This window comes from Psittacula echo, assembly GCF_963264785.1.
Source record: "Psittacula echo genome assembly, chromosome: 2".
Classification (NCBI taxonomy): Eukaryota; Metazoa; Chordata; class Aves; order Psittaciformes; family Psittacidae; genus Psittacula; species Psittacula echo.
The window spans coordinates 99,516,790-99,542,392 of NC_137737.1; the positions used below are offsets into that span (position 1 = coordinate 99,516,790).

At 38.1% G+C, this 25,603-nt stretch overlaps 1 protein-coding gene across 3 annotated transcripts in view; it reads right to left on the reverse strand.

Annotated features, from left to right (window-relative positions):
• Positions 1 to 25,603, reverse strand: part of ZNF407 (zinc finger protein 407) — a 343,995-nt gene that overhangs the window by 130,234 nt on the left and 188,158 nt on the right. For all 3 annotated transcript variants that reach the window (XM_080611327.1, XM_080611326.1, XM_080611325.1), the window contains 3 exons: positions 16,550 to 16,716; positions 11,872 to 11,955; positions 1,567 to 1,687 (listed from right to left, as the gene is read on the reverse strand). In XM_080611327.1, the coding sequence (XP_080467453.1) occupies positions 1,567 to 1,687; positions 11,872 to 11,955; positions 16,550 to 16,716 (372 nt within the window). The remainder of the gene's footprint in view (positions 1 to 1,566; positions 1,688 to 11,871; positions 11,956 to 16,549; positions 16,717 to 25,603) is intronic.

A 25,603-nucleotide genomic window follows, 5' to 3' on the forward strand; every position in this document is an offset into this window, starting at 1 on the left:
ACCTAGTTGATTCTATGATTAAAGTGAATGACTGCAAAATTGATATGCAGCATCAAAGATAGCACTCCTTTTACCTTCAGTGCAGTACATCATGTCACACTGTTGCTTATATACTTTTTATTCAACATAGACCTTTTAATGAAACCAATCTGACAAACACAAAAACACCTCTCTTTCTTAGATGACTTACAGAAATGCTTCTATTAGAAAAGCCAACAACAATAAAACCCCCCAAACAAACCCCCAAAACCAGGGAGAATGTTAAGGTAGCATCACAGAAATGGAAGCTCCCCCCAGCCCGAGATTGTAAAATTCAGGTCTCTGCAGTTCTAGGCAGTAATGTAATGGGTGCTCAATACAGAAGAGTTCACAGAACATTTGCTCCACACACACAAACCAATGCAACAAAAGATTTTGCAGAGAAACAGCATGATTATTGCAGAACCTTTATGTACAGGAGCTTTCTGGATAGTAGCTTGTAAATAGCATGGAACCAGGTATTATGAGAGCTGCTAGGCTTTGTTATATAATCTTGTTTTAGGAAACTACATTAAAACTCATTCTAAAAGAACATTACAGTTGTATGCTCAGCACTAAAAGAAAGTAAAAAATGCCGTAGTGGTATAATCAAACGTTTAACTTTCTCCTCTTGTGTGCATGTATCACAGCACATGCGTCTAATTACATAATCATATGCAATATATCAAATATAATACTAATTTTGTAAAACCTTTTTGAACATCAACTCTTGCAAATTCCTCATGAATAACTTCCACGCATTCCTTTATTGTACACACAGGATAGTCACCTCACTGTAATGTATTAAGGTATTCCAAATTGTAGAAGTATGTTTAAGGGTGAAGAATCATTTAAGAGGCAATGTGAGATAATTTCATAAGTAGTCGATAATGAACTAAAGATACATGGGATGAGAACCAGAAGTAATCTTAACTGTCTGTTCATGTGATTTTTGAATCTGGTGCCCTAACAGGATGGGGCTTAGTGGTGCAGCATGGGACACTCTGCCATGCAACCAACACTATGGCCAACTGTCATCCAAACAGCCTGCTGGCACAGAGAAGGAAAACTGGAGCAGAACACCAAGACTCTGCAGCCCTGTAACTAGCTCCAGTTGCTTCCCATTCTAATAAGTGTCTGGTGAGTATTTAGGCTGCTAAGCCTTTTAGGGAACTTTTTCTTTCTTTGTGAAATGGTTGCAACTCAACCGAGAAAAATTTCAAAACTGCAACTGATTTGAAAAGGCAATGCAGAGAAGTGGCCTCACCATGGAGAATTCTAACAGACACTAGAGCAGCTGTGAAACAAACGCTCAACATTAGCACTGCAGTGTTACCAGGAAAAGGTTTCCCATCATTTGTTCTTCCTTATAAAGTAATACCTAAATCCTGAAGACTAAGTTTTTAAATTTAGCTCCTAATTTAATATGCAATTACTGCTGCCCTGATGGTGTTTTAATGGCAATATATTTTTATTGGTGACTTCAAATGAACCTCATCTGATCACCTTAACCCTTTTCTCATCATGCTTTAGTTAATGACTCATTACCTGTAGTCACACCAGGGACATCTGTAAGGCTTTTCTCCAGTATGGACGCGCTTATGTCGTGTCAGATGCGATTGTGTTGTGGAAGCGAAGTTACACTCATCACATTTGAATGGTTTCTCTCCTAGAAGGTGACAAGAGAAGATATGCATTATCAGCTTTCATCAGCAGAAACGAAGACAAGTCTAAATTTCTGGCATATCCCCTGAGAAAGATCTTAGTCCAGGTATATATAACAACCACAGATACAAAACTGATTTCCAAATACCATGTATTAATTGCAAAATACTATTCTCACTGTGACACATACACATCAGTAGCCAGAAAGAACTGCACTGAAACAGGGTGACCATGATACTGGGCCTTATTTCTTGCCAATATCATCACCAGGTAACACGCATTCCTTTCACATTACACTTTCTGTTGAAGTTGGGCCTATGAACAGCCCTGAAAGCAACACTGTTGGAGACAGAAAGTGAGAAATCAGTCTGAAGCTTGTATTCTATTCCTGCTCAGAAAGGAACATCTCCAGGGGAAAAGTGTCTTTGTTTTTGTCTCTAGTCCTGGATTTTTTTATCTTATCTATTAAGTAATACCAAGACTGAGAATATGAAGCAGAACTCAGTGCTCTATTCCCCCTCTCTTGCCTGCTCTCCTTCTGCCCTCGTGAATCTTTTCTGAACAGTGGGCCAATTTCAGCAGGACTTGAAAGGTTAATGAACACACACCCCCCACACCCCCCCCCCATCCCAAACCACTAAACCTAGAGTAGGAGAATAATATTTTCAGAAGACAAAACTTCAATCTCTCTGCCTAATGTGCAGCTGCACTGATAATTTCTAGAGGACTATTAGTTGAAAAAAGATAAAAATCTCTAGCTTATAAACCATTATGTGAAAAGGGTATTTTTCCTTCCAGCGGAGGGGTCCACTCCTTAGAAGACACTAAGACAAAATCTCATAACAGATACACATGCTGTGATGCCTGGCTAAGAAACCTGTATCCCATTTTTCCAACTGGTTGCTCCAGAAACATTTTGTGTGGCTTACAGGCACATGTAATTACCATTTAGGGAGGAAACAGTTTTCTTTCTGTATGCAGAGGACAAAAGGCAGCTCCTAACTTAGGTGACCTTGACTGTGTTGTGCAAACCCTCAGAAGTATTTATCCTAAAGACTACACAATGAATCAAGATCTCTAACTTAAGAAGTCCAAATAAAACTGCTAGGGATGGACAATGACCTTGCAGACTGTACAGAGGTCTAGAATAGGCAGTTTCAAAACTGAAGCCTAAGCTTCTTAGCAGATACAATTTGCAGCTCTTCAGACTGAAAGGAGACCACCAGCAGAAGACACACTGCTAGCAAAAGACCACTCCCAAGCGGCCATTCCTCCAATACAGATTTTTCAAGCATTATTAAAGTATGAGACATTCAAGACTTCTAAAAAGATTCTGCCAGAATTCTGAGAAAAAAACCCCAGAAATCTGCATTTTTCATTCTTGGAGAATGTTGGTTTGGTTTTTTTTTCATTCAAAGGGAAAAAGAAATGAAAGGTTTTCAGGCCTGAAAAGCCCTTAATGCTCGATGGAAGGATAACAGAGCAGCTTCTGAAAGCTCCATAAAGATTTGGAATAATTGCTTTTAACTGCTGCTGGAGAGAATATCAGCCACTATTTTTCATTTATTGTTTCATGGGACAAGGAAAGGTGAAGGGGCAGGACACAATGCAGAAGCCTCTACACTGGACAAATTGAGACTGCTAGAAAGTATGTCTTTCCTGCCCCAAACGAGGTTTTCTTGTCAGACATTGACTCTCTGCTCTAAAGAAGCTGATTCTCCCAGCAGCTTGAATGCTACTGGCTGCTGCTTCAATTAAACTCTCTGGGAGGCCATGGACTCCCTAGCAACGTAACCTGTTCTTGAACTGAAGATTTCCTGTGCCTGATTCATTTTATCTTCTAGTATTAAAGAAGATAGCAACATTTTCAAGCCTAAGTAGTAAAGCCACAGGTATTTTAGATAACATACATACTTATTTTAACTGCTTTCATTTAAAATGCATTAGAACCTTGCCAACTTGCCCCTTGTAAAAATATAAAGAGCAGATCTGAACCGAATGAAGATTTTTAGATTGTCATTCAGGGGACGGTGTGTCTGGTAAAGGTGCTGCTGTGCTGAGGCAGGGCCTGGGGAAGCCAGAAGGGTTTGCAAATTCTGTTGTGACCAGAAGAAAAATTATAATCCTTGCCCACTGCTCCAGGAAGTTTCTCCTTAGGAAATCCTTGTGGCTAACTGCTCCTGTCAAGTGGACTATGTGTAAATCTCACCTGACAGAAAATACATCACGGCAGCACCACGCAACAAAAGCCAACTGAACTAGGAGGAAAAAGACTGCCTAGCTTGGCCTGTAATTCTTAGCAGCTGCACAAGGGAAAAGGTATTTATTTTTATGGAAAAAAAAATAGGTACTTCTTTAGGTTGGGGGTGTTGCAGACTGTATTAGCTATAGCAGCAGTACTTTTATTTATCTGTTTCAGTTTTTCCCAGAACCATTCATTTAAGTACTTTTTATCTTCCTTATCTTTTGGCCAGAATGCTCTTTATCAGTCTTTGTGTCCCAATTTTCCTTCTCCCCTTCCTGCCCCCAGACATTTCAAGCAACAAGCTTAATTTTATTTTTATAGGGGCTGCCATTAAGTATGCCAGCGGGATTCTCCCCCACCCCCAAAGATCTAATTAATACAAAATTAAAACAATACAAATCAAAAAACCAATATTGACTATTTTTTAAACAACAATATGTCATAACTATAAACCAGTGCATCCAAGAATGTGCTATTAAGGACAAAGTCTATGTATTTAAAGATTAATAAAGGTAAAAAATCCCCAAACTAACCTCCCACACACCTCACCATTATAGAAGACTTGTGCATGCCTCACCATCTCTCACTTTATCAATAACAAATCATAGAATCATAGAATCATAGAATAGTTAGGGTTGGAAAGGACCTTAAGATCATCTAGTTCCAACCCCCCTGCCATGGGCAGGGACACCTCACACTAAACCATGTCACCCAAGGCCTCATCCAGTCTGGCCTTGAACACCGCCAAGGATGAAGCATTCACAACCTCCCTGGGCAACCCATTCCAGTGCCTCACCACCCTCACAGTAAAGAATTTCTTCCTTATATCCAATCTAAACTTCCTCTGTGTCGTGGTTTAAGCCCAGGCCGCAAATCAGAACCACACAGTCTACTTCCCCCCCCAACCTTTCTTCCCCCCGCTCCTGGAGGGACAAGGAGGAGAATCGAAAGAATGCAACTCCCACAGGTTGAGATAAGAACAGTTTAATAACTAAGGTATAACACAAATCACTACTGCTACCACCAATAATAATAATGATAAGAGAAATAACAAGGGAAGAGAACACGATACCACCTGCCGAAAATGAGTCCGACAGAGCAGAAGACATGCCCTTCCAGGAAACTCCCAGTTACATCCCCCGGGCATGACGTGCTGTGGTATGGAATACCTCTTTGGCTAGTTTGGGTCAGGTGTCCTGTCCCTGCTTCCTCCCAGCTTCCCCTCCTCCCTGGCAGAGCATGAGACTCACAAAGTCCTTGGTCAGGGTAAACATTCTGACCAGCAACTGAAAACATCGGCTTTATCAGTATTATTCCCAGGCCAAAAGTCAAAACCACAGCACTGCACCAGCTACTAAGAAGAAAAACTGACTGCTGCTGCTGAACCCAGGACGCGCTGTTTAAGTTTTAACCCGTTACCCCTTGTCCTGTCACTACAGTCCCTGATGAAGAGTCCATCCCCAGCATCCTTGTAGGCCCCCTTCAGATACTGGAAGGCTGCTAGGAGGTCTCCACGCAGCCTTCTCTTCTCCAGGCTCAACAGCCCCAACTTTCTCAGCCTCTCTTCATACGGGAGGTGCTCCAGTCCCCTAATCATCCTCGTGGCCCTCCTCTGGACTTGTTCCAACAGTTCCATGTCCTTTTTATGTTGAGGACACCAGAACTGCACACAATACTCCAAGTGAGGTCTCACAAGAGCAGAGTAGAGGGGCAGGATCACCTCCTTCGACCTGCTGGTCACGCTCCTCTTGATGCAGCCCAGCGTACGGTTGGCTTTCTGGGCTGCGAGCGCACACTGAAGCCGGCTCATGTTAAGTTTCTCATCGACCAACACCCCCAAGTCCTTCTCTGCTCTGAATCTCTTCTCTGCCCAACCTGTAGCCATGCCTGGGATTGCTCCGACCCAGGTGGAGGACCTTGCACTTGGCATGGTTAAACTTCATAAGGTTGGCATCAGCCCACCTCACAAGCGTCCCTCTGGATGGCATCCCTTCCCTCCGGCGTATCAACCGAACCACACAGCTTGGTGTCATCGGCAAACTTGCTAAGGGCGCACTCAATCCCACTGTCCATGTCACCAACAAAGATGTTGAACAAGACTGGTCCCACCACTGATCCCTGAGGGACACCACTCGTTATCGGTCTCCAGCCGGACATCGAGCCAGACCACAACTCTTTGCGTGCGGCCATCCAGCCAGTTCTTTATCCACCGAGTGGTCCACCCATCAAATTGATGTCTCTCCAATTTAGAGAAAATCCCACCAAAAAGAAAGATAGGTGCCCCAAAATGACCCAACGTTCAGCAAGCTCTGAAGGGGAGGGGGAAAGGAAGAACACACATTCCAAGAGCAAGGAACCTCGCCTCCAACACACACACACACACACATACACAAATTACAGCTTTCTCTTTCTTTCCTTCTTCCTCTTTTCTCTGATTTTACCTCTTTTGAGTTCCTTGTATTTGTTGATGAGCTGGTTAGGACACAGGGCACATCTCACTGCAATTATAAATTTATCTGTGCAGTTATGTACTTAACATGTACATTTTAAAGTAAAAATGTAATAAAACAATAACAAAAAACTATGAATCTGGTGACAGATGTTGAGTTGTGGATAGCAAAATGAAATTTTTATTTATAATCATCACTCTCCAGGCAATTTTTACCTATAGGTTATATACAGCATTTATATGAATGTGCAACTGAGTATCTAGCTTTCACATAAATGAAGGGAAAAAAATAAAATCATATGGTGCCTTCAATTTGGAAGTCTTGAGTAACTAATCAGAATCTTAATAAGATGGAAGAAATCTTACCCTGGTTGTCTCAACAGGGAACTATTGCTTTTAGTCCTATTTGTCTTTCACATGATGTGTTGAGCAGCACAGCAAGAATACTAGAAGTTTCATTTTTTCACTTGACCTAAGGAATGAGTAGACCACAAAATGCAGCCATCTGCTTACATGTCGCGGGCTTTTTTTCTCCTTATTTCCAACTATTTCTTGCATTTGTTAAGGTTGTTCCCTGGAGAGGCACTTACAGGCTTGTTAACGAAGCCCGAAGTACATTATGGTAAACTCTGTTTACTTTTAGCCTGGTCAACGTTTTTGCATGAAAGACATATAAATATAAGTACATCCTTGTTACATTGCTTTCTTATGAGAAACACTCTAGATGCCACGGAGTTGGTCTTCCATAGCAAAAAATTATTGACATTTGTATTTTCAAAAATGGGAGGAAAACTGTCCACTGGACAATTTCTCTTAGGCAAAAGGTTTTAAGATACCCAGGGTTTTGGTCTCATTTCTGTCCAAAGGTTTGATATTATTAAGTTCCACACTCTGCTGCAAATGTTGGCATAAATGGAAAAGGAAAAGTGACACACATCCTCTTCAAATTTCACCTCTCCTCTTGCTGAAAAGAGCAGTATGTCTTCATACTGTACTATGTTTTCTGTGCTATTCAACATTATAATTTTTTTAAGCTGTGGTGGGGATGTTGAAGAGAAGAGGCTACATTATACATTAAATTCAATGCCGAGTAATGTAACTACACATTAAAGTCAAAGAGCAGTTCACATGAGAAATAGAAACACAAAGCGAGTCACTCATCTGGATAAAAACACATATATTATTAAATTTTCTTTCTTTATTACATTGACCTATAAATGTCTTGAGAAGCACCAGATTGAAATGAGTGAGCAGAAGCAATCATACAAACAGTGATCTGTATGATACAAGCTACCATGTTCAAAAATTCATGAAAATATTTGAACAAAGACACAGTTTTCTTAAGCAGTTCCATAGGGTCAGGGTGACTGTCATAGAACTGCTGTGCACAATAAGGGTACTTACCCTCTAACGCTCTACTACTGTAACATACTTCTATGATCCTCAGGAAAATTCCATCACAACCAACACTCAAGAAGAAAAAGTAGTGTGCCATTGTGCAGAAGATGAGGATGGAGTTTTTGCAATTTGTAGGAGTACTAGCCAACATTAAAAGGGAATTTCATGCAAGAGAACACAGGCTGTGACTTATTAGCACTGCTGGATTAAGCCAGCTACTAGATGGAAGTTTACTGGAAAACATGTAGAGGAAGGGAAAACTATAGCAATACAAAAAGGCAGGCAGAGCAGACACACGAGGTGAGTAGAACAATAACAACAAGAACGTAAAAAGAAGACATTTTATATTTAAGAATTAAGGGTTTTCATGTTTTCATTTTGAACCAGAAATAATTACCCTTGTTTTTTTTTAATCTCTTATGCAATTCCCTAGTTGATCATGATTAAGGCAAAATATTTAAATTACATGATACATGTTTCTAGTGTGTGTCCATGCACACGTATTTTTGGAGGTTATTTACTCTTTATTATTACAAAATTTGGATAATCCATTCCTGGTGAAATTAAAATAATTTTAAATTTAACCTACACTAAAATTTGCAATGTTATTTATCTTCCTATCATCAGGTAGATTTTTTTACCAGGACAAAATATTAATTTAAAAAAACCCAAAATTGTTTCAGAATGACTCAAAAGATGACATATTTTCCTCCCAGTCACACTGAGGCATCAGAACTACAGCATATACATTCTTGTCCTGATTTACCAGATGGCACCAGATGATATTGCAAGTGGTCTAAGTCTCTCAAGACAGTTTCTCACATCCTAGGCAGCCACAAGTGTCTATTGCAAAGCATTCAACAAAGACAGATGTAAGTGTTCTTTACAGTGTGATGAAATTCTGGTCAAACTCTGGTCCACTCTTGAAGTTGTCTTTGATTCAATACACAAAATAGAAGATTGGGCAGCTGCTATTTACATAGCCATGTATGCGCTTCTCACAAGACCAGATCAGTCATTAAGGACATTACAAATTTAACACAGAACAAAAACATCAACTGTTGAGATATCAGGGATTTCTTGATAAGTCAAATTCTTTTCTTCTACCTCAGAGTTCTACTTTGTAGTAGAGAAATGTTGAGAAAGCCTGTATGAAGGAAATCTGCATGGAGATGCATCATGTTTGCAAACAAATCAAATACAAACATTTGTGAAGTCTTAAAAACTAATGGCTTTTTCTTTCAGTTTAACATTCCTGTACTTCTTTTAATTTAAAAAGCAAAAATGTATCTTCCACAGATAACATTCTATTTACCAAACTAGTTCCTACAGTTTGCTCCATGAGTGACCAAGGGCCAGTTTCTTCCAGTCTTTTTTTTTATATGGTTATAATTTGCAATCCCTGTGATATTTTCTTCTTTTTGACAAATGCATCTTTCACAACATAAAGGTATTTTTTCAGGTACATAAAAATAATCTCATCTGAAAAGAGAGGAACAAAGTAAGAAATACAAGAATCAAGGGCATCAAAAGTCTAAGTGGCTGGTCCTGCAGCCCATCCTCTCCTGTGTCGAATATCTATCAGCAGCTGAACATTTCTCTGATGTTTCAGGACACCTCAGGCCTTGAGGCTGGGACAAGAGGAGGCCTGTTAAGCTGGTTAAGACTCCTTAACTACATGTGAGCATTTGCTCATTTGCCCTTGAATCAAGGGTCTCTGACAGGTGATAGAAGTAAATCTTGGATTGGAAGATGTTCTGTGTCAGCCCGCTAGACAGCTTGTAATACAGTAGGGAATTATTTAAGCCATTTAGACTATTTTTGATACCTATCCTTTTCAAACTTGAATTCTAATTTGCTTTGGCATTCTTCTCTGGGAAAATTGTGCCAACTGGGGACACAGGAGAAACTATGCAGGTACAAAGAGGAGTGCATGCAACTAAGGACTGAGATAAAGTTGTGCACTGGATGAAAATACAAAGGAACCCATGTTAGTACAACAATGCAGGCAAAGGTGGATTGTATCATTCTTGAAACAGATAAAAGCTATAGATAATTTTTCTGCTAAAGAATCATTTCTGATTGTTTGTGCCAGAGAGGCAGATAACTGCCAAAAAGACAGATCCCTCTTCCTCTGAGGTACTGTCCTGTATAGTATAATGTTAACAGCAAAGTAATGATGAGCCTCCAGTCCTGACATAAAATACAAAGTTATGCTTGCTAGATGCAAGCTTGATGATCTATAACCTGTAAATCTCTGTGATCACAGCACAAAATTCTCTATGATACTGGCAAAAGAAGTGCAAAATGTCATCAAAAACGTGGACAGGTTTTCACCAGTAACATACCATACTTCCAGCCTAATTTTGCACATAAACCAGGAAATAATTTTTTTTTTCTATCAGCTTGTGTCCTAATGATAAATAAATATAAATACAAAATCAATGATAAGGGCTTACATTTCTGAGAAACCAGATCTGCACTCACATACCACGTAAAGACCAGAAGAGTAAAGACAAGATATGCGTTTCTTCCACTTGATCATTTACCATTTGTGTGGCTGAAATGACAATGAGTCTTAGACACATGTGTGGTACCAGTGTGCCAATTATGCAGGCCAAAAAACCCCAAAAAGGTAATTCCCATCCTATTGATAACAATGATTTATTTCTGCTAAAGAAAAAAAGGAATCATTTTCATTCTTAGCCCACATTTGGTAACCTTCAGCCAACATGTAATAAACCTTCAAAGCACCGGAAAAAATGGAAACCGTTAGTTACAATTGAGGTGTACGGCTTCCATTCCAGTAGTTGCAATTGCTCCTGTTATCATTCAAAGAGAGTATTACCAAGAGAACTTATTATATTTACTAAATGCCTTTTCCTGGACACTTTAAAAATACAAACTTCCTGCAGTGAATGGGAACTGACTGTGGCGGTACTCTCATAGGGAGCTGATCTGTTTCAAGATATTGCCTGATCAGCACAGAAAACCCCACCTTTTTGAATACATCAGACTTTCCTCCAAATATGATTGCTTTAATAAACGGAAAACAGGGTGGAAAGAATGGCTTCAGGCTCTCAAGGAGGAGAGTAGCTGCTCTCCATGAAATTACGCACTTAGATGGTCTATGTCCTCAATCAAGATTAGTTTATTCAGGGACATAATAAAATCTCCCACTGAGATTCCTTTACAAAATCCATGGAAAATTCATGATGTAACTACAGCTTCTCATTTGTTTGCCATTTCTTTCCACTGTACATTAGACAATGGTCACTTAACTCACACAGCAATTCCCGATGATATTACATTATCCTCATGATAGTCAGTAAAACAAAAACTACAGTGGCTTAAGCAGCAACACTTCTGCATCTGTTTGAACAAAATCTATTCAAATAATCAAACACTTGCAAGGAACTACTTAAAAACACAATTAAGGTACAATGCATTAATAAATGTTTCATACTTATACTTTTTCTGGTCTTCTGAAATAAGAACCAATTTAATTTTGTCTGATATTAAATTTTAATAACCAGGTGGTAGGAGAGCTTTACTAATTCTGGGAGAGAAATCCTGCTTTACATGCCAACCATGTGGTAACTCTTAAAGTTGCACCTATTAATTACAAACTATCTTAAAATTACAAAAGGGCAACTGAAACAACACTAGCTTTCAACTATGTCTCAGTCCAAAATAATGGATTAATCTATATGTAGCCTCTAATTTTCACCGAGGGACATTCTAGCAGACTCTTGCAAAATCTTCACAGTAGGTAATCTATTTGGGCCTCAGAAAAAAAAATAGTAGTAGACTTTGCATTCATTTAAAGAAGAAAGCCAGTCTTTGCAATTCTACTTCCTTCAGAAAAAACACCAAAAATACCCCCTACTGCCCCTCAACCAATTACTCAAACTCCCAGCTAAGATGCAGATCTTGGACATGCCTATTTTACAGAAAAATGAGAGAAAGCAAAGTAAACAATGAGCCGACGTATTATTTGTGCTATAACATGCTATTTGACTTGCGTTACTCCCCAGTGTAGAGGGACTCCCTTGCTGGAAAAAATACAGCAAAGAGTAAAGACAGCTTTACTGACCTGTGTGCTGCCGCCGATGCTTGGTGAGGGCATGACGTGTCCCGCCGGCAAAGCCACAGAGGTCACAGAGGAACGACTTCTCGCCTGTTGCAACAATAAACAGATGAGGGACTGCGGAGGTCACAGATCATTAAAACATATCTATCAAGGCTTTCAGGGTTACTAATTCCTCCAATCAAATGTTTCCATGTAAATATGTCAAATGGGAATGAAATTACCACTGCGGTTTATTGACTGTGATAAAATCTGAAAAGCACCACTGAACATAATTACATACTTGTCAGACCCATAAAAATTAGCTTTATTATCAATGGAATGGTTTTGTACAACTTCATTTCTGTTAGATGTCTTCCAGATGGGGCTGCTTTATGCACTTGAACAGTTTTTATGCATATCCTGATTTTTTACAATTCCCATACATCTGGCCTTTCTGTGCTGAGTAAAGATTGCCTGGAAAAAAAGTTAATATGCTGTATATATGATTCTGCTTAAATAAAATATATTGAATTTACTAACAAATTAAGGCTACTGAGAAATTTTCAACAGACTCGATCACAGTCATCTTTAGTTACCTTCCATTTATTAATCGGTATTAAATTATTTACTTGAATATACAGTAGAGCCCAGACAACAATAAAAGCCACATTATTCAGTACCAGTGGCAATTCAGCACTGTTTATGTTTCTAAAGTTTTCATGACATAAAGAAAACAGGTCTGGGGATTGCTACTGAAATTACAGCAGAACTCGTATTGTTCGTCTTCAAATGATAATTCTTCATTCCAAACCTCTGGACCAATTTGAAAGATTTTGGCAAGCTCAATACTCATTAAAAGTGCGGAAATGCTCTCTTCTTAGTAATTTAATTTTATTTTTTTAATAGAAGCTAGGATTTTGCCCTATTGTCTATAAACACAGTCTATCATTTCACAGCAATATTTTTACTCAGTTCGTGCCAACATGCAGAGCAACCTCAGCTCAGGAAGGCCACATGGAAGGTCATTATGAATTAATAACTCTAACCTCAGATATAGACTCAATAACCTCAGATAAGGCTGAAATTTAAAAAATATTTTCTTAAAAAGGAACTGCATTAGTCATTTGGAGCCAAATTGTCTCCTTTCACAGCACCAGAGCGGAGAGGGGGCTGGTGGGGCCATGATGCCAAACCCATTGAAACTAACAGTCTCCTTCAAATTCTTCCCCCGTGGGGAAGGAAATTCAGTTTCTACAAAAGACGGCTGGGTTAAGAGGTCGAGTGTCAAATTACCCAGTCCTCCTGTGAAGACAGAGGGATGGAAACCTCCATGTTGTTTGCTCCCACATAGCCAGGCATGCTAGTATACACACTGGCTGGGAAAGCACAGTGCCTTGGTTAACTTCGGATGCCAGAGACCATCTTGTGAGCGGGACCTCCCCAGAGAGCACTACAGAAACCAGATGCCCTCTCCTACCACTGCCTGGATGGAACCCTAGAGGAACCTTGCCTCCTCACTCCAGTCATCGCAGTGCAGGAGTCCCTGGGCCCCATGCTACAAGTGAGAAAGCAATTCCTTTGAAGTTTCCAGGGCAGCCTGATACCTGCCGCTAAAATGAGATCATAAAAATGCTGATTGACCTCCACCAGGTAGCTAGGCAATGAAATGTGGTAGGCACATATTCTTCTCCATTTCAGCAAATGGCATATTTTTGTTTGCTGTACCCAAATCTGGTCATGAAATGCAGACTCAAATTTTACAGGATTTTGGGCTTTTTTTTGAAAATTTGGTCCATTGATGACAGTATTCCAAGACAGTATCTAAGGAAGGTGCAAAATAATTTCAGTGTCTTTTCTTAAGGAGTCAGTTCTAGACATCTCTGATTATAATTTAATTTAAAAAACCAACAACCTCCCCCTGCAATAAACCAACCAACCAACCAAAACCAAACAAACCCCCCCAGAATACAAGCCAGCAAAGGCAGAATGGAAACCTATCCTAACAACCACATGAAGAATGCATTTGTACTAAATGATGTAACAAAGTCTGAATTTTACTGCAAAATGTCTGTCACTCACATTATTGCTGAGGTTATACATAATTGTTACACAGATTTCTGCGTAATTTCTTCCTTTTAAAAAAAATAATCTTTTTATTATTTTCTTAAAAATCAGGATTGTCAGCATGTAGCATTTCAATTCATCAAAATAGCAAAGAAAAAATAGGACTACACATAATGCTTAATTATAATTAAATATTAATTTAATTAATTAATCAATTTTAAGTATAAATCTTTCTAACTAGCTGTAATGCCTAACACCCCAGCATAAAATTCACACTTTAAAGTTAAACGCTGTTCCATGCCTACCAAGAAATTGCTCATCATCTATATATTGCCATAAATTAGCTCATGTTGTGTTTAACATCTAGGAGCAGACTTCAGTATGGCCTGCAGCTTTATACATTATTAAGGACACAGAGTACCCATAGCATCTTTGTAAGCTCATAGATTTACTGGGTAGCTTATATTTGGGCCTTTGGAACACCTTTTTGAACCACAGAGAAATGAATCAAAACTAACCACAGCTTGAAAATAGGGAAATTGGTCCATCCTATAAAATGATTTGCCAGTTAAATATTCCACACTCCTCTATGTCAGATCTGAGAGCTCTCATGCAGGCAGGGCTCCCTGACGGAGTCAGCAAGGGTTTGGGTGTAAAAAGAAGAGACCGGAGAAGATTTGGCCCCTGCTTTTAAACTCAGGAAAGGTAGGCCTGCATTTGATTTTTTGCAATGTTCATTTTCAGGTGTATTAACGAATTAATTACCTTAGTTGTATGTGTATCATGGTATATGCACAGATACATATATCCATACAAATACGCAGAGGAAACTTCATCACCTGTGACTTTAAGTTCAACTGCACAACATTTCTTAGCCTTGAAGCTTGCTATGGGTTGAAACCCTCATATGTAGACACAATATTTCATTTGATGTTGTGGGCATGTATTGATGCATAGATGCATTTTACATTCTTCTGGATATGCTTAACAATTTTATCATTTCAACTTCAGAATTTGCAAATTTTTAACTTTTAGGAAAATGTAAAGGCAATATTTCACTTGCTGTACAGGGGGCTGATCTAACTTGCCATGTTTATATGACAGCAGAAATGCAATAGAAAATGGTCCTTTTCTTAACAACTTGAATTAGTTTCAAGAGTGCCATTTTGCATTCAAATGTAGAAAGACACGGAAACCAATCCTTTATTTTCTATTAGAAAACAGCCACTGTCCCCTATCTCTCATTATGGTGCAGACTACAAGACCTAACAACAAAAATCCATATTATTGATCTAGCCAAGTCTCCACAATTATTCTTTAGAAGGAAATGCCGACAATAAATTACATCTGCACTGGCTTTTCATCTGCTGTTCGATATAAGTGATCTCTCAGGGCAGGCTGGAGACCTTAAATCGTCAACACCCTTGTCAAAGAAGCTAAGGAGGCCTGGGCTTCCCACAAACAGCTTTGGAGGAACTTTTAACCTACAGTTTCAAGCTATAGCACAGGTTTTTAGAAAATGGGGAAGAATCTGTTCAGGAACAATACACAAATAAACAAAAAGTCTCCTGAAAACACCGCATTTGATCTCTGTGAGAAAATGGCCAGGCAGTAAGCACAGCGTGATTTTTCTAAGTCTCTTTTTCACTTTCCCAACCACACAGACGTCTAAGTTCCTAGAAGAGCTCAGATAATGTAATGTCAACCTTATACCGCTTTTCTTTATGTACTATAATTATATGAAGCCTAATAGAATTTCAAAATCTGCATTCCATACATTTATTTCTTCTGAAACCAATGTCACATATTGGTTGTATGAAAAATGATATTTACTGTTATTAGCACTGAATGGTATTTTTAAGGACTTCGGCGTATTTCACAGGCACTTATTTTCTAGACACTGCACTTGTCACAGCTTAAATTTTATTTAACTTCAAACCTAGAATTAACAATGCCTCTTCCCTTGCTAAAGGTTCTGTATAACTTAAATCAATTAAATTTAAGCGCATATTTTACAAAAATGCTCATTTGACCCATCTGAAATACATCACCAAATTTGAATTTTTTGTAGTAATTATGGTTCTCTGAAGAATGAGAAAATCAAGCCTGTATTTCAGACAGTGTTTTACTTGAGCATACAGTGCCACACACACACAAAGGCTGTGAGGAGAGAAAAGGATTCTTATTAAAAATAACCAGTGCTGAAGAGCTTATTACTTCTGCTGTTTCCTTCTCACCTGTACTCAGTTAACCGAGCTCCTTTACATAAACCCTGGTTGTTTCTAGTCACCAGCAGCTTTATCCATCGTTTAATTGATACGTGAAGGATTATCATGGACACTGCTAAGAGGTTGTATACTTTTCCATGTGTTAACTTTGTTAAAGAGATTAGTTGCATTAGACAGATCACCTCAGAACCTCCATTACACCAAACTCAGATGTCAAAATCCTAATTTCAGGCCATGGCATGCTTTCCCCTGGCTCCAGGTGTCGTGGGGCAAGGACTGGAAGCAGCGGCAGGCACCCTCCAAAATGAAATGGTTTTACTAATTGACAGGAGAATGGCTTTTCCCTTTCTGCCTTTGCCATGCAGACCTTGGTCTGATCCTGTGGCCCTAGGGAGAAGCGTGTTTCTAACCTGTATGCGTCCTAAAGTGGTCCTTCATGGCGGAGGCTGTGAGGAAAGAGTAATGGCAGGTGGGCCAGGTGCACTTGAACGGCTTCTCTCCCGTGTGCAGCTTCATGTGGTTCTTCAGTGCCCACTTCTCTGTGAAGCTCCTGTCACACAGCTGACATGTAAATTTCCTGGGTAGGAAAGAGAGGAGGAATTAAAAGCCCGCACATGCACACAGCAAGCGAAGGAGCGTGTTTTTAACCCGAAGCGTGGTAAATGCATAGACTTTCGTGAAGAGAATTGCAGACCGGGTCTGTCATGTCTGTATAACCAAGCATTGATTTTTCTGTCGAGGCCTGGCACTTCAGCCATTTATTCTCTGCTTTGCGGTTGGGCCCAACGGGTTTGAAAAATTCTGTTACAGTCCAGTCACCCCTGAGGCAAATGTGAGAATAGATTTCACCTGTGCAGGCCCACACCACTTATCCAGGGCACGGGCTGTCAGAGCAAAGGCTAAATGAAAAGCTATCCATACTAAACTACTCAGACAATCACACTGCTCGGTGCCATGCTACCGCCGCCGCCGCCTCGCCGGCTTGAAATACTACTTGTAATAACGCTGTTGCGATAATAAACAAAAACTGCTTCGAAACGAAAATGCAGTTTTTAAAAGGGGCTGCAGAAATTGAAGTGTTTCCTGATAATGCGTTCTCCTCCCCAGCATTACCACAGGAAACATAAAAGATCCCATCCGTGGCAAGGAGGGAAAGAAAAGGCAATTCATTCTGCCGAGCAGAGCCACCGCACTTCTCCGCTCTGCAAGATAACTTCGTAACAGCACGCGAAGCCAGCCTGAATCTAAGGAAACCTTGTTTCACGTCTGGGTTTTCATGCTGTGATTTCTGTTAAAGCAGACGCTACAATTCAGATGTTTGTGTTTTACAGCTGTAATGTTGCAACTGAAAAGGCTCTGTCCCCCTTTTTCATTTTGCTCTGTCAACATCAGGCTGCACCTTCACATTATGCCTCACTGTCTCGGATACAATGGGAATCTTTATGCTGGCAAATTGAAAAAACCCAATAATAAATTAACAGAGAGATCTAACCTGCAAATAATCTTTTATTATTGTCATGCATGGCATTTTTAATGTTTCTTCATGTTTTGCAAGATAAAATTAGTCTCCCCTGTTAAGAAAAGGAAATATATATGCAAATACATAAAAACCTAGAAATACAGAACCACAGGAATACCCTAAAATGGTATTAAGTAACTCTGACTGTGTATAGACAGATATCTCAATAGAGACTATGTAAAGCATCAGGTAAACTTTAATACCAGGCTAACTAGCTCAACCTCATCAGTTACTTATTTAGTAGGTATGGAAGCACACACTGGGGTTACTGCTATAGCCCTGTTAATTCAACAGCAGCAGCAAAAAAAGCAACGAATACATACGACAACATTGCTGCTATTATTTACGTGTTCAGCAGTACACTGTAAAAATCCTCTTATCTGGGAAAAATTCATATAGGCAGAAGTGCTGCAAGAAGAGGCTGTGCTCTGCAGAGAACACACGGATGCAGTGCAGGTCAAGAGGTGATGACAGAGAGAGATGACCAGGGTGTCAGTAGGTCAGGTTTATAAGGAGAGTATAGATTTCACCTCTTTTACCTACATACACCATAGAGAACAGGTCATTTGGCCTCCATATAACTAGAAGTAGGCATTTTCACTTTTAGTGACCAATTTAGTAGATTTCAGAATATTCACTGATGTTATTGTAAGAATGGGTTGTCTAATGTAGTGGTAACCATACCATTTTCAGCAGCAACTGTCCTAACCTAAGAAATGCCCTTATTTTTTTTTCAATTGTCTGGACTGCTTTTCCCCTGTTTGGATGTGAGGTCCATCTTTCATGCCAGCCTTATCAAAGATGCATTATTTCTGGCAAGTCACAATGAAAATGATGAAATCAGGTTTGCCACTGTTCATAATCTAGGAAAAAGACAGATGTTTTAATATATTAATACCATAATTTGCACTCAGTGTTTTGTTTTGTTTTTTTTTTTTTCCCCAAACTGCTGGACAAATATAGCAATTTTCATGTGTGTATAATAAAGCTACCTGAAGACTTCTGTAAAGGACATACTTAAAAATCAATTACCTATGTTAGGCAACCTATTTAAACAAATGTTAATTTTCCTCAGAAAACTATTGTCACAAGCAGAGAGTGAAAGATAAAGAAGACTTGTGTACAGTTCTGCTATATCCCAAAGGCAAAAAACAACGAAAAAAAATATATATGCTGAACTGAAAACAGACTTTCAAATTACTATATCACTTGATCACTGCTTAGTGGCACTAGCAAATGACAAATACAGCTAAATACTTCCAAATGCACTGCAAAAAAATATCATGTCCGTATATCTCCCTGACAGGTCTTCATGCATTTCACATTTCAAAAGCGTGACAGGGATCTTATTTCTAAGATAAATTCCCCTATCTACTTATTTCCTCGTGTATTTATTGTGGATCTAACCTTCTACTACAAGAAATAAATAAGCAGGTTAAGTAGATGCTATCTTTTAACAAATAGTTTCTTCAGACTGTATTACAACTTTATGAATGTAAAATAAATCCCTCATTTTTTAAATCCACCAAGACATACATTTAACAGTATTGCATCTATTGAACCTCAATGTGTACTCTATTATTCACACACAATAAAAATGTTAAAATAACACTGAAAGTCTGTCTTTGAAGTGACACAGGCCAGAAAAATCAGAATTAAAGCTGCGACTCTATCTCTAACTAACCTCTGTGTGTGCCTTTGGTAGCAGTCCAAATAGGGTTTCTGACCTTTCTTAAGCTACCTTTATATTCTTTTTCTTGGGGTTTTTGTGGTGTTTTTTTTTTTTTTTTTTTTCTTTTTTTAATTCATCTGCTTAAATGGAGAAGGATAGAAAAAGATCACAGGAGGCTTCAATGACGATACTGATTTCTACCTGTCTCAGGTTCAGAGACAGCAGAGCTGCTAAGTGACTTCAACTTACTTATTTTTGTAAATAAAGGTTTAATTAATAGGCATTTTTTGTCTCTCAGAGTTTCTAGACTTATGTTAACAAGTTTCTATTGTTCACTTCCAACATTTGCAACAGAATTTCATGCAAGAATTACTGATCGAAGTACAACAATACATTTATATTTTCATATATATGTGGAATGGTCTTACTCAAACACACAGGTCACCAACAGTACTGCTGATGTTTTGCATCCACTTGCAGTTACTAAAGGCCCTTTTAACTGTTTTCCTTAAAGAAGAGGTTGCAGTATTACCAGTTATTCGAAACTGGTTGGCAGCAGTAGCAGCAGAGCATGGTTTACAAGGAATGTAAATAAATATATTCAATTCAAATTAAGGGGGTAATAGGGTCTAAAAAAAATTCATAGCAATTTTTCAGCACCGAATCCAGACACTTATTAATTCAGATTTTACTATACAAAGTCTATGCAGAAGATATCGATGATATAATTATACTGATTCCGGCACATCTTCCTAATAAGCATCTACCAGAAGCACAAGCTTCCTAAATGATAGGATATAATATTCTTACCCTCAATAGTCTTGCAAGTATTTAAGGAGACTGGTATTGCAGTAGGTTTGAAAGCTGTGCAACATATCTAAAAGCCACACTGAACTGTGTACCATTTACCAAAATTGGATTATGCCCATAAGTGGCAATCTGAAATACAACAAGCGAATACGCTTCTCTAAGTTCTTAAAGACTGCATAATTTATCAGGCTCTATTCTGATGGTGCACAACCTACTGATGAAATATGTATATAAACTTAAAAATGTAATTTCACCACTAAACTGTACCTGTTGTTAAGCATTTAAAAATAAGTGAGTATATAATTGAGTGTTGGTAAGTACCCAGCAAAGGACAGTTTGAAACATGCAGTTTTCCTCAGAAAAGGATACTTGCAAGAAAGAACTGCATACTGACGCCTTAAAAACAAACACACTTTAGAAACTGAACAATGTGGGAGGTGATATATCACATTCGTGCGAAAGGCAAACCAACAAAAAAGGATGGTACGTTCAAGCCACTTCTCTGAATGGGTCTGAAAACCTGACTGCATCACATTCTGAAAAGTCTCTCCAACATGGCACCAAGGGGCTCTGCACTTACCAGTACTCACGTTTCTTCAGCTCTTAGGGAGACAAAGTGTTTTCACAACTGCCATCGCCTCAGCTCTCAGTCTCAAAATAAGATTGCTCTCTCTTGTCTTGTGCATCAGCAATAGGTTATGTGCATCAATTTCTGACCTTTGCTGCATCTTTGAAATATCACCAATTTCAATCTACCTGCCCTAACACATAAGCTGAACACCTTGTATCACTGAAGTGACAAAATCGGCCAGCTGCATTCAGCGCAGCAGTACAGCAGAGGAAAATGTAGGCCTATAGCTACAGGTGGGTTAACAATTCCACTGGTGATATACAAGCTAGAAGAGCATACATCTCATTCTTCAGTCCCTCTTCTGACTCTGCAGTATGTTCTGAGGTGAAATGCAGTAAAAACTTAGTCTTGTTGTTTTCCCAAGCATTTATGCCTCTGAAAACAGACATCTATTCTTTTGAGATGTCAGCTACTATTTTTACGTCATTGGTTTTCAGAATAGATGTACAATTTAAATTTGTATCTTCCAAATTAAAAACATTTTAAAACATAATCAAGTATAAACAAAGTAGGACTAAAGGTTACTCTATGTGAGAACAGCCTTATGAACCAGCTGAAAGACATGATGCAACCACCAGACACAGCCTCATGATTCCCATTGTATTCATTAAGGCATAATGGAAAGTTTTAAATTTATCATCTTCCACAGTGTTATAATATTCTGTCAATTTTGTAACATTAATCTTGCTGCAGAGCTTTTTATAACAGAGAATCACTTAAAATAGTGTCACAGCTTACTGTGTAATGCACATAAAGGTATGTTTCATTAACACTATGAGTTTTTACTAGGAAAAATATTTAACATAGAAAAAACCTGAACATCTGTATATAATAGTAGTGATTCAAAAGCTTTTATACCAATAAAACTTGCAGTTTCATTTGAATACTTTTTTCTTTACCTAGAGGGTTCCAGAACATAGCAGTGGAACAGAAACTCTGGATTAAAACAATCTAACGGAACAGTGCTATAAAATGGGCATTTCTTTTTTTTTTTTTTTTTTTTTTTGCAGTTCCATTACCTTTATCAGTTGCTCTCCATCATAAATTTCTCAATAGTGACTACAGTGCATGTGACTACATTTTTTTAACGTAAAAAAGCTTGGTCTGGCCTTAAAACTATTCTGGACAAATTTATCCACGTTCAGGAAAATCTCGTAGATTTAATATTAAATTCTGGGAGAAAAAAAAAGAAAAGGAAGATTTTGAATTCTGTAGATAAAAATAAACCACTTGACCAAATGCCCTACAAAGTATTTTACATAAGCATAAGTAGCTCATGGCAGTCAGGCACAGCCACAACAGAAGGAAAAAACAGAACTGTAATTCAGTCTGTAAATTAGACTGAATGGGACTCATCCACATGTTTGTAAATACAGGTCTTTAATTTCTAAGACTAATATACACTGTACTGGAGTTGAGAAATCAGATGGAAACCACTAGGATCTTCATGGTTGTGAACATAGGTTCTGCTACCAAATCTCTGCATATTTTTAAGGAAAGAGATATGCAACTACCTTGAGATACCATGTATGGTCCTAAGGTTCCATCAAGATGTCATTTACATCCTCAGGACACCTCCAAAGCTGGGTACAGTTAAACAAAACTTGTCTTTAGAAATGCCTTTATATTTTAATTTTAATTGAGCCATTACCTGTCTTCAAAGATATTAGAAATTTCCTTCAATAACTTCTTAAAATAGAAAGGAAACCAAAGCAAACAAATATTTGAACTCAAAACTATTGCCACCTTGATACCAGTGGTGGTTTCCTGTTTCACAAACAAAAAACAGTTCCTGCATTTTAACCATCTTCTCATACTTGCTGTCAATTATATATTTTTTCATTATATTATTTACTGTGGAAATCTGGCAGCTGTCCACCATAACATTAGTAGCTTACAGTAGACCAGGACCACTGACAGAAACTGGAGTCATTAGAATAAATAAATCTCGATAGCCAATACAATCAACTCACAGACTGGCAGATGCTTAAAAAGCAATGTTATATATTAATTTTGAGCTAAATCTTACCATCCTCTCTCAGACAGAACACCCACTCATGTAAAAGCTGACCCATTATTCTAATGCATATTTGCAGGAGCAGACTATTTAAAGAGAGCTTTGCTGTATGTGAAGTTACTAGTTTAAGCCTTGAACAGAGGAACAGGGTTTTCCCATGAAGTTTCCTCTTTAGGATGGACATCTACAAGGTCTAAGAGTTTAACTAGATTGTAGTCTAAGCAAACAAAATATTTGTAATACCACCTCCCTTTCCTCCCTCCCCTCCCCAGCCCACCTCAGTCTTTACCATAACTGAGTAGACAAAATAATTACATCTTTTTGGGGGCTTCTGACTACCCCCTATGTTCAAGTGTATATAATTTAAAAACACAAAGAAAACTTATCTCTCTATATTCATCAAGTGCCGGAGAGGATCAGCATTTCTTTGCCCATTTGCAGTCAGCTACTTCAGCAGTTCTCACATTTCTTATTTTTCTACCATGCTAAAGTCTTCCATCCTTTGCGTTCTATCCTATCCAAAATCCTTCAGTGCATAATGGTTAGAAACCAGCAGATACTGACTCTTACTCTGACCCACAATTAATTTCCGACTTAATTAAAATCTTTATTAAAAAAATATTTTTTAAAACTCTAGAGGTCTTTCAAAAGTGATGAAAACTACTCTTTTGCTAACAAAACAAAGGAAACACAATGAGTTTAATTTAGGTCACAGTGACATCAGAGAGGTTTATTTATTGCCAGCTTTGTTGAATCCAACAAAGCTTTAATCTGTGACATGTTGTAGCTTGTAGAACAGCAAAGTGGTATGGTATCAGAGAAACTACACCATGCCATACATTTCTAAAAATGTCTGGTGTCAAGCACATTACACTCAGCAACATCATCAAAAAGAAAGAGAAGGGATTTTTGGGTGGTTGTTTTTCTGTTTTCAGCTCACTTTTACAGCTGAAACGGTCTTTGAAAATTCCTATAAAAACCTCACGTACTGAGAGACAGCTGATTTTATGTAGTTGGAGATGATGAGAGTACAATGCTTTTATGAAGCTGAAAATCAGGGCAGACCTTCGGTTTTACAAAGGAAAAGGGTGAGAATCAAGACTTGCTTCCATGAACTGCAGAGCTTATCCAGCATCAGATACATCTCAGTAGGACAGAAAGGTAGGAAAATTGGAAGACTTCAGCATGCACAGAACAAGGAATAGTTTGCTTTTTCAAGTCAGGTTTTCAGCAGGTATTACAGGAAACAAAGAAGTGCAGCGACTAAGTCCACTGTGGGCTCTGGGTATCAAAACTACCTTTAAATCCAGCCACATTTGGCTGATCCCCGCAATTTTAAGTCTTTTAGGAGCACCTTAGAAAGTGCTAAGCCATTGCAGATTGATTAACAGAGCCTGGAAAACTACAGTGACTTGATGCACACGTGGCTGCTGAGACTGCAACTGAGAGTAAGGCTTTAACAACTGTTACGCTTGCCTGAAAAGAAGGTTCCTCTTAACTTTAACCAAATGCATACCAACAAGTATATGTATTTGTAATTCAGTTACTTCTTAATTGCATTTAACATATGCTACCATGCTTCAGACTTCTTAAAATATCAGATTTATTCAAATCCACATGCCAGCAATAGTTTGTATCTGGTGGTTAATTTAACCTGAGCTCAGCTACTAAGGCAAAAAGTTCACCTGCTTGTGAGAAGCCCAGATTTCCAAGTTCGCAAACCTTGCCAGCATGGTCTAATTCTAATGGAGAACCCTGTGCTTCAATGCTGATAAAGAGATAAATAAAGACCTTGATTTTGACAACCGCATTTCAAAGGTATTTTCTAAACATACCCAGATAGTTAGAGCACTACCACAACTAATAAAAATTAATTTACTATGGACCCATGGTTATTGTATTTCTTTAAATTGAGGAGAAATGAGAGAAAACTTCTTTACAGCTAGAATATAAGGTATCTTAAATACCGAGAGGCACAGAATCTCCATATGTTTTCTGTTGGGTTTTTTGTTTGTTTGTTTGTTACGGGGTTTTTTTTCCTTTTAAATCAAACTGCTCAGTCAAATAAGTATTTTAAAGGAAAAAAGATCAAAAGCTAGATTACTTTGGTTATTCTTTTTTTTAATCAGTTTTTATTCAATTAGTGTTTTTTCTTAAATCTTTGCTGGTTTTAATTTACTTTCACATGAAATCATATTGAATAAAATAAACCTGTCACTTATAACAAAATTCAAAAGGAAAACCAGAAAATCCCCTAAAGGAAAAATAAGACTATATGCTGAAAATAACATATCACAGATTTAATAAAAATTTAAAGCAAAAAAAAAAATGGTAATATGCTTTTTATTTAATCTCTGCAGTTGATAACATACTACAAATTGGGTTTTATGAAGTTACTTATTTTGGTATTGTATTTAGACAAATATCCATACAGCCTTCTAAGAGAATGACTGCTGGTTTGTGATTTTAATAGGTTCTCAGAATAAGAGTCCAGAGTTGTCACAGCAGAGTAATACCAACTTACAGTATGATTTTACTGACATCAGTAAAATATCAGACAAACTCAGTTTGACTCAAATCAGCTATAAGCATTATTTTTTTTCCTAAACCTAACATTATTATAATGCGATTTTTCATTATTAGTCCAATTCAACTTATATTGAAGTCAATGAGATTGTACTGAGTTCTATAAGTATTAGATCAGGCTCTGCGATGTTGTTACAGCTACAACAAAATAAGTCTTGTCAAAAGGACCAAGATAAAGTACATCAAGCTTATACTGTTAACAAATTATTAGTTTATTAAAAACTGAGTT